The sequence below is a fragment of the Heterodontus francisci genome, unplaced genomic scaffold (assembly GCF_036365525.1).
Source record: "Heterodontus francisci isolate sHetFra1 unplaced genomic scaffold, sHetFra1.hap1 HAP1_SCAFFOLD_188, whole genome shotgun sequence".
NCBI classification, from domain to species: domain Eukaryota; kingdom Metazoa; phylum Chordata; class Chondrichthyes; order Heterodontiformes; family Heterodontidae; genus Heterodontus; species Heterodontus francisci.
The window spans coordinates 943896-956398 of NW_027140635.1; the positions used below are offsets into that span (position 1 = coordinate 943896).

The following is a 12503-nucleotide window of genomic DNA, read 5'->3' on the forward strand; positions in this document are numbered from 1 at the left end:
AACAGGTTTTATGACACAAGATGTTCTCGTGCAGCGTTATCCAACATACAGCCCCTGGGCCAGGATCTGACCCACCAATGGTTTCCATCCAGCCTGTAGATGTAAACTAGACCAGGCTGTTCCTCATCCTCACCAGGAATCTGTGACTGGAGATGAGAAATTCTGCACTGGCTTCTTCCTGCAGACCAGCTTTAAAAAAAAAAAATCCCAAGTCAGTTTCGAAGCTGACAGTGGGAACTGTGGTTTCCCAACATCGGACAAGTTTGTGGTTTTCTGGTGGGCTTTTTAAAAATACAGTCAGTACCCACTGGAAAGCCCCAAATCTGTCCGAAGTTGGGAAACTGCAGTTCCCACTGTCAGCACCTGTCAGCTGTGTAACAGACTTTCGATTTTTTAAATACACTGAAAAACCATCAACTGAGCATTCTCACTCTCTGCAGCTGACAGAGAGAGAAAAAGGAGGACAGAGAGGGTAAGAGTGAAAGGGTGAGATAGACAGAGAGAGGGGAGGGAAACAGAGCGAGAGAGAGAGAGAGAAGTGGGCATGGGGGTGGGGGAGGGGCGAGACACGTAGAGGGTTGGGGGTGGGGGTACAGAGGGTGGGGGCGCTCAGAGGGGGTGGAGGGCGCACATAGGCAGGTGGTGCAGTCAGGGTGGGGCCCGCACAGATGGGCGCACGCACAACACACAGAGGAGAGACACACACACACAGAGTGGGGACACATGCACATGCGCGCACACACACACACAGAGCACACAAACATACAGACAGGACACATACCCAAACACACACGCACACAGAGGGGTCACACACACAGATACACACATGCACACAGAGGGGATACACACACACACAGAAGGGACGCACACGCACAGAGGGGATGCACAAACGCACATAGAGGACACACACACAGTGGGGAGACACACATACGCGCACACACAAACATACAGACAGGACACATACACAGACGCACACAGAGGGGACACACACACACACACACACAGAGTGGGGACACATGCACATGCACACACACACATGACACACAAACATACAGACAGGACACATACACAGACACACACAGAGGGGACACACACACACACACACACACACACACAGAGTGGGGACTCATGCACATGCGCAGACACACACATGACACACAAACATACAGACAGGACACATACACAGACACACACGCACACAGAGGGGACACACACACAGATACATACATCACACACAGGGGACACACACACACGCACGCACACAGAAGGGACGCATGCACACACAGAGGGGATACACAAACGCACATAGAGGACACACACACACAGTGGGGACATACACACACAAACATACAGACAGGACACACAAACATACAGACAGGTCTCTTACACAGACGCGCACACGCACACAGAGGGGACACACACACAGATACATACATCACACACAGGGGACACACACACACGCACGCACACAGAAGGGGATACACAAATGCACATAGAGGACACACACACGCAGTGGGGACATACACACACAAACATACAGACAGGACACACAAACATACAGACAGGACTCTTACACAGACGCGCACACGCACACAGAGGGGACACACACACACGCACACACACACACACAGAGGGAACAGACAGACACAGATGAGGGACACACATACACAGACACACACACACAGACAAGGGACACACACACACACAGACGAGGGAAACACACACACACACAGACGAGGGACTCACACAGTCGAGGGACACACACAGTCGAGGGACACACACACACAGACACACGAGGGACACACACACAGACGAGGGACACACACACACACAGACGAGGGACACACACACACACAGATGAGGGACACACACACACACACACACAGACGAGGGACACACACACACAGACGAGGGACACACACACACAGACGAGGGACACACACACACACGCACACACAGACGAGGGACACACACACACACACGAGGGACACACATAGACACACACACACAGACAAGGGACACACACAGTCGAGGGACACACACAGTCGAGGGACACACACAGTCGAGGGACACACACACACAGACACACGAGGGACACACACACAGACGAGGGACACACACACACACACACAGACGAGGGACACACACACACAGACGAGGGACACACACACACAGACGAGGGACACACACACACACACACAGACAGACGAGGGACACACACAGTCGAGGAACACACACAGACACACGAGGGACACACACACACACAGACGAGGGACACACACACACACACACACACACAGACGAGGGACACACACACAGACGAGGGACACACACACACAGACGAGGGACACACACACACACACACACACAGACGAGGGACACACACACACACACGAGGGACACACACAGACACACACGAGGGACACACAGACGATGGACACACAGACACACGAGGGACACACAGACGAGGGACACACACAAACACACACACACGTGAGGGACACACACACACACGAGGGACACACACACACACGAGGGACACACACACACACACACACACACGAGGGACACACACGCGAGGGACACACACGCGAGGGACACACACGCGAGGGACACACACGCGAGGGGCACACACGCGAGGGGCACACGCGAGGGGCACACGCGAGGGGCACACACACATACACACGAGGGACACACGCACACACACACGAGGGGCACACACATGGGACACACACACACACACATGGGACACACACACACACACGAGGGACACACACACACACACGAGGGACACACACACACACACGAGGGACACACACACACACACAGACGAGGGACACACACACACAGAAGAGGGACACACACACACAGAAGAGGGACACACACACACACAGGCGAGGGACACACACACACACACAGGCGAGGGACACACACACACACAGGCGAGGGACACACACACAGGCGAGGGACATACACACAGGCGAGGGACATACACAGTCGAGGAACACAGACACACGAGGGACACAGACAGACGAGGGACACACACACAGACGAGGGACACACACACAGACGAGGGACACACACACTCACACGAGGGACACACACACACACAGACGAGGGACACACACACTCACACGAGGGACACACACACACACAGACGAGGGACACACACACACACACACACACACAGACGCGGGACACACACACACACACAGACGAGGAACACACACAGACGAGGGACACACGAGGGACACACACACACACAGACGAGGGACACACACACACACACACACAGACGAGGGACACACACACACACGCAGACGAGGGACACACACAGACGAGGGACACACAGACGAGGGACACACACACACACACACACACACGAGGGACACACACACACACACACACACACACACGAGGGACGCACAGACACAGACACGGGACACACACACACACACACCACACACACAGACGAGGGACACACACAGTCGAGGGACACACACACACAGTCGAGGGACACACACACACACAGACGAGGGACACACACACACATAGACGAGGGACACACACACACACAGACGAGGGACACACACACACACAGACGAGGGACACACACACACACAGACGAGGGACACACACACACACACACACACACAGACGAGGGACACACACACACAAAGACGAGGGACACACACACACAAAGATGAGGGACACACACACACACACAGATGAGGGACACACAGACACACGAGGGACACACAGACGAGGGACACACAGACACACGAGGGACACACACACGAGGGACACACAAACACACACGAGGGACACAGACACGAGGGACACACAGACACAGACATGGGGACACACACACACACACGAGGGAGACACACACACAGACACAAGGGACACACACACACACACACACACGAGGGACACACACACACAGACGAGGGACACACACACAGATGAGGGACACACACACACGAGGTACACACAGACGAGGGACACACAGACACACGAGGGACACACAGACACGAGGGACACACAGACACGAGGGACACACAGACACAGACACGGGGGACACACAGACACAGACACAGACACGGGGGACACACACACACGAGAGGCACACACACACACACACACACACACACACACACACACACACACACGAGGGACACACACACGAGGGACACACACACGAGGGACACACACACGAGGGACACACACACGAGGGACACACAGACACGAGGGACACACAGACAGAGACACGGGGGACACACACACACGAGGGGCACACACACACAGACACAAGGGACACACACACACAGACACACACACACACGAGGGACACACACACACACGAGGGACACACACACGAGGGGCACACACACACGAGGGGCACACACACACGAGGGGCACACACACACGAGGGACACACACACACGAGGGACACACACACACGAGGGACACACGCACACATACACACGAGGGACACACGCACACACTCACGAGGGACACACACACGGGACACACACACACACACGGGACGCACACACACACGAGGGGCACACACACACACGAGGGGCACACACACACACGAGGGGCACACACAAACACATGGGACACACACAAACACGAGGGACACACACACACACACGAGGGACACCCACACACACGAGGGACACCCACACACACGAGGGACACCCACACACACCACACGGGACACACACACACACCACACGGGACACACACACACACACGAGGGACACACACACACACGAGGGACACACACACACACACACAGACGAGGGACACACACACACGCACGCAGACGAGGGACACACACAGACGAGGGACACACGAGGGACACACAGACGAGGGACACACACACACACACACACACACACACACACACACACGAGGGACGCACAGACACAGGACACACACACACACACACCACACACACAGACGAGGGACACACACAGTCGAGGGATACACACACACAGACGAGGGACACACACACACACAGACGAGGGACACACACACACAGACGAGGGACACACACACACAGACGAGGGACACACACACACACAGACGAGGGACACACACACACACACACAGACGAGGGACACACACACACACACACACACACACACACACAGACGAGGGACACACACACACGAGGGACACACAGATGAGGGACACACAGACACACGAGGGACACACAGACGAGGGACACACAGACACACGAGGGACACACACACGAGGGACACACAAACACACACGAGGGACACAGACACGAGGGACACACAGACACAGACATGGGGACACACACACACACACACAGAGGGAGACACACACACAGACGCAAGGGACACACACACACAGACGCAAGGGACACACACACACACACTCACACACACACACACACACACACGAGGGACACACACACACACAGACGAGGGACACACACACACACAGACGAGGGACACACACACAGATGAGGGACACACACACACACACACACACGAGGGACACACAGACGAGGGACACACAGACACACGAGGGACACACAGACACACGAGGGACACACAGACACGAGGGACACACAGACACGAGGGACACACAGACACAGACACGGGACACACACACACACGAGGGGCACACACACACAGACACAAGGGACACACACACACACAGACACACACACACACGAGGGACACACACACACGAGGGACACACACACACACACACACACACACAGACACACACACAGACACACACACACACGAGGGACACACACACGAGGGACACACACACGAGGGACACACACACGAGGGACACACAGACACGAGGGACACACAGACACAGACACGGGGGACACACACACACGAGGGACACACACACACGAGGGACACACACACACGAGGGACACACACACACGAGGGACACACACACACACACACACGAGGGACACACACACACACACACACACGAGGGACACACACACACGAGGGGCACACACACACGAGGGGCACACACACACGAGGGGCACACACACACGAGGGACACACACACACATACACACGAGGGACACACGCACACACTCACGAGGGACACACACATGGGACACACACACACACGGGACGCACACACACACGAGGGGCACACACACACGAGGGGCACACACACACGAGGGGCACACACACACGAGGGGCACACACAAACACATGGGACACACACAAACACATGGGACACACACACACACGAGGGACACACACACACACGAGGGACACACACACACACGAGGGACACACACACACACCACACGGGACAGACACACACACCACACGGGACACACACACACACAATGGACACACACACACACATGGGGCACACACACACACACACATGGGACACACACACACACACGAGGGACACACACACACACACACACACGTGGGACACACACACACACACACACACGTGGGACACACACACACACACGTGGGACACACACACACACACGAGGGACACACACACACACGAGGGACACACACACACACGAGGGACACACACACACACCACATGGGACACACACACACTGGACACACACACACACACATGGGGCACACACACACACACACATGGGACACACACACGAGGGACACACACACACGTGGGACACACACACACACACGAGGGACACACACACACACACACACGAGGGACACACACACACACACACACGAGGGACACACACACACGAGGGACACACACACACGAGGGACACACGAGGGACACACACACACACACGAGGGACACACACACACACGAGGGACACACACACGAGGGACACACACACGAGGGACACACACACGAGGGACACACACACGAGGGACACACACACACACACACACACACGAGGGACACACACACACACGGGACACACATACACAGACACGAGGGACACACACACAGACGAGGGACACACACACACACAAGGGACACACACAGACACACATGGGACACACACACACACACACACACATGGGACACACACACACACGAGGGACACACACGAGGGACACACACACGGGACACACACACGGGACACACACACACACACATGGGACACACACACACACGGGACACACACACACACACACATGGGACACACACACACACACATGGGACACACACACAGACGAGGGACACACACACACACACGAGGGGCACACACACACACAAGGGACACACACACACACAAGGGACACACACACACACACATGGGACACACACACACACACATGGGACACACACACACACACACACACACACATGGGACACACACACACACGAGGGACACACACGAGGGACACACACACGGGACACACACACGGGACACACACACGGGACACACACACGGGACACACACACACACACACATGGGACACACACACACACGGGACACACACACACATGGGACACACACACACGAGGGGCACACACACACACGAGGGGCACACACACACACGAGGGACACACACACACACACGTGGGACACACACACACACACGTGGGACACACACACACACACGAGGGACACACACACACACGAGGGACACACGCACACACACGAGGGACACGCACACGAGGGACACGCACACACACACGAGGGACACGCACACACACACACACACACACACACACGAGGGACACACACACACACACGAGGGGGACACACACACACACACACACACGAGGGACACACACACACGAGGGGGACACACACACACACACGAGGGGGACACACACACACACACGCACGAGGGGGACACACACACACGCACGCACGAGGGACACACACACACGAGAGACACACATGGGACACACACACACACACACGCACACACGGGACACACACACGCACACACGGGACTCACACACACACACGGGACACACACACAGAGACACACAGGACACACACACACAGACACACAGGACACACACACACACGAGGGACACACAGGACACACACACACACACGAGGGACACACACAGGCAGACAGACACAGTGGACAGACACAGAGTGGGGAGAGTGACGCAAAGGGGGGAACGCGGGAGAGAACGCAGACAGGGGAGATGCAGAGTGTGGCGGGGGGTGGGGACACAAAGGGGCAATGAAGATCACTCCTGACAGATGAACATCTATGTGGAATGCTCCACATCACGATAACAAGCGTGCGGGCAAACACTGACTACTCGTGCAAGCAGAAAAATGCCAGGTATCTCATTAAATCAGTGTCTGACATAGTAAAGAGAAAGTAAGTCAATAAATTAGCCTGCTCATTTAAAACCATTCACAAAAATGTACATTTGTGTTTTGATTACTAGCAAGATACATTTTTAATCCTTTATCTTTCCGAAACTGTCGCGCTAGTCCCCTATGCAAGATAAAAATTGTATTTTTTTTTATTTAGTTCTGGGATGTGGGCTTCATTGGCTGGAGAGCATTTATTGCTGTTGAGAAGGTGGTGGTGAGCTGCCTTCTTGAACCACTGCAGTCCATGTGGGGGAGGTACACCCACAGTGCTGTTAGGAAGGGAGTTCCATGATTTTGACCCAGCGACAGTGAAGGAACGGTGATGTAGTTCCAAGTCAGGATGGTGTGTGACTTGGAGGGGAACTTGCAGGTGGTGGTGTTCCCTTACATCTGCTGCCCTTGTTCTTCCATGTGGTGGAGGTCTTGGGTTTGGAAGGTGCTGTCTATGGAGCCTTGGTGTGTCGCTGCAGTGCATCTTGTAGATGGTACACACTGCTGCCACTGTGTGTCAGTGGTGGAGGGAGTGAATATTTGTAGATGGGGTGCCAATCGAGTGGGCTGCTTTCTTCTGGATGGTGTCGAGCTTCTTGAGTGTTGTTGGAGCTGCACCCATCCAGGCAAGTGGAGAGTATTCCATCACACTCCTGACTTGTGCCTTGTAGGTGGTGGACAGGCTTTGCGGAATCAGGAGGCGAGTTACTCGCTGCAGGATTCCTAGCCTCTGACCTGCTCTTGTAGCCACGGTATTTATATGGCTACTCCAGTTCAATTTCTGGTCAATGGTAGCCCCATGGATGTTGATAGTGGGGGATTCAGCGATGGCAATGCCATTAAATGTCAAGGGTAGATGGTTAAATTCACTCTTGTTGGAGATGATCATTGCCTGGCACTTGTGTGGTGCGAATGTTACTTGCCACTTACCAACCCAAGCCTGGATATTGTCCAGGTCTTGCTGCATTTCTACACGGACTGCTTCAGTATCTGAGTCACGAATGGTGCTGAACATTGTGCAATCATCAGCGAACATCCCCACTTCTGACCTTATGATTGAAGAAAGGTCATTGATGAAGGTGGTTGCGCCGAGGGCACTACCCTGAGGAATGCCTGCAGTGATGTCCTGGGACTGAGATCATTGACCTCCACATACCACAACCATCTTCCTTTGGACAAGGTACGACTCTAACCAGAAGAGAGTTTTCCCCCTGACTCCCATTCACTCCAGTTTCACTAAGGTTCCTTGATTGGTCAAACGCTGCCCTGATATCACGGGCAGTTACTCTCATCTCACGGTCCCCAACGCGAAAAGTTTGGACACCTTGTTCCAATGGATCAATCTGTGAAACTGTCAGTCGTGCTTACCTTCTGTATAAATGCAAAACAGGTCATTGGATATCAGTGGGAGGGGCTCAGATTGTGAACAGTCAGGAGTCACATTGTTAATGTATTCGGCCTTGGACAGATTATTTGGGATATTGTGTGCATTGGGAGAGGGTCAGACAGAATGTACAAAAGTTCCAAGCGGCATTTGATCTGACTCATAACTGAGTTTCTGACCAAATATCCTCCCGAGTACAAAGAACACTTACTTCCACCTCCATAATATCGCCCATCTCTGCCCCTTCCTCAGCTCATTTGCTGCTGTAACCCACAGTGGCGTAGTGGTTAGCACCGCAGCCTCACAGCTCCAGCGACCTGGGTTCAATTCCGGGTACTGCCTGTGTGGAGTTTGCAAGTTCTCCCTGTGTCTGCGTGGGTTTCCTCCGGGTGCTCCAGTTTCCTCCCACACACCAAAGACTTGCAGGTTGATAGGTAAATTGGCCATTATAAATTGCCCCTAGTATAGGTAGGTGGTAGGGAAATATAGAGACAGGTGGGGATGTGGTAGGAACATGGAATTAGTGTAGGATTAGTAGAAATGGGTAGTTGATGGTCGGCACAGACTCGGTGGGCCGAAGGGCCTGTTTCAGTGCTGTATCTCTAAACTAAACTAAAATCAATGTCTGACCTCTAGACTCAGCTATTCCAATGTTCTCCTGGCCAGCCTCCCACCTTTCTCCCTCCATAAACTTGAGCACATACTAAACTCTACTACCCATATCCGACTGACACTGAGTCTCGTTCAACTATCACCCCTGTACTCGCTGACCAACATTGGCTGCTGGTCTGGCAATGCCTCGATTTAAAAATTCTCATTCTTGTTTTCAGATCCCACCATGGCCTCGCCCCAAACCTTTGTCTTTAACCTCCAGTTCTGCCTCTTCCACGTTCCCAAATTTCATCATTCTATGAAGAACAACCATTCCTTCAACTGACTTTGACCTAAGCTGTAAAATTACCTTCTGAAACCTCTCTAACTGTAAATAGAAATTGCACAGTTATTGTATCAGAGCTTGAGCAGGTTATCTGGTGTATTGTGTGGACGGAGAGATGGACAGACTCTGAACAGCCAGGAGATACATTGCTATTGTTTCAGGACTTGGGTAAGTTCTCTGGCGTACTGTGTTCGCTTTTACAGTCACATGGTCATAGGTAAAGGTTACTGCCATTCTGAAGGTGCAGAGAGGATTCATAAAGATAGAAAACAAATAGGAGCAGAAGTAGGCCATTCGGCCCTTCAATACGATCATGGCTGATCACCAAACTAAGTACCCTGTTCCCTCTTTCTCCCCGTATCCCTTGATCCCTTTAGCCCTAAGAATTATATCTAACTCTTTCTTGAATATATTTAATGATTTGGCCTCAACTGCTTTCTGTGGTAGAGAATTCCACAGGTTCACCACTCTCTAGGTGAAGAAATCCCTCCTCATCTCAGTCCTAAATAGCTGACCTCTTATCCTTAGACTGTGACCCCTGGTCCTGGACTCCCCCGCCATCGGGAACATCCTTCCTGCATCTCGTCTGTCCAGTCCTGTTAGAATTTTGTAGGTTTCTATGAGATCCCCTCTCATTCTTCTAAACTCTAGCGAATACAAGCCTGATCGACCCAATCTCTCTTCATACGTCAGTCCTGCCATCCCAGGAATCAGTCTGGTGAACCTTTGCTGCACTCCCTCCATAACAAGAACATCCTTCCACACATATGGAGACCAAAACTGCACGCAATACTCCAGATGTGGTCTCACCAAGGCCTTGTATAATTAGAGTCATAGAGTCATACAGCATAGAAACAGGCCCTTCGGCCCACCACGTCCAAGCTGACCACAATGCCTATCTATACTAATCCCACCTGCCTGCATTAATTCCATATCCCTCTATACTTTGCTCATTCAAGTACCTGTCCAGATGCCTCTTAAATGTCACTACTGTTCCTGCCTCCACCACCTCCTCTGGCAGCTCATTCCAGATACCCACTATTCTTTGTGTGAAAAATTTACCCCTTTGATCCCCTTTAAACCTCCTCCCTTTCACCTTAAATCTATGCCCTCTAGTTTTAGTCACCCCTACCATGGGAAACAGATTCTGGCTATCTACCCTATCTATGCCTCTCATAATTTTATATACCTCTGTCATGTCCCCTCTCAGCCTCCTTCGCTCAAGGGAAAACAGACTCTGCCTATCCAATCTCTCGGGCGGCACAGTGGTTAGCACTGCAGCCTCACAGCTCCAGCGACTCGGGTTCGGCTCTGGGTACTGCTGTGCGGAATTTGCAAGTTCCCCCTGTGACCGCGTGGGTTTCTGCCGGGTGCTCCGGTTTTCTCCCACAGCCAAAGACTTGCAGGTTGATAGGTAAATTGGCCATTGTAAATTGCCCCTAGTGTAGGTAGGTGTTAGGAGAATGATGGGAATATGGGATTAATGTAGGATAAGTATAAATGGGTGGTTGTTGATCGGCACAGACTCGGTGGGCCGAAGGGCCTGTTTCAGTGCTGTTTCTCTCTATGACTCTCTAACTCAAGTCCTCCAAACCAGGCAACATCCTTGTGAATCTTTTCTGCACCCTCTCTCGCTTAATCACATCTTTCCTGTAGTGCGGTAACCAGAACTGCACACAGTACTCCAAATGTGGCCTAACCAATGTTCTGTCCAACTGTAACATGACGTCCCAACTCTTGTACTCAATGCCTCGGCCGATGAAGGCAAGCATGCCATACGCCTTCTTCACCACCCTGTCTACCTGTGTTGCCACTTTCAGGGAACTATTTACTTGCACCCCGAGGTCTCTCTGCTCAACAAC

General features: G+C 53.1%; 1 protein-coding gene across 3 annotated transcripts in view; it reads right to left on the minus strand.

The window, feature by feature from the left end:
• LOC137360371 (NACHT, LRR and PYD domains-containing protein 3-like) overlaps window positions 1-12503 on the minus strand; it is a 107688-nt gene that overhangs the window by 12429 nt on the left and 82756 nt on the right. Inside the window, exon 1 of one of the 3 annotated variants that reach the window (XM_068025835.1) lies at window positions 9251-9551. The exons of 1 other annotated variant lie outside the window; for it this stretch is intronic. In XM_068025835.1, the coding sequence (XP_067881936.1) occupies window positions 9251-9356 (106 nt within the window). In that variant the 5' untranslated portion in view covers window positions 9357-9551. Of the gene's footprint in view, window positions 1-75; window positions 145-9250; window positions 9552-12503 lie in introns of those variants that run through there. One more of the 3 variants, XM_068025837.1, reaches the window with a different exon arrangement.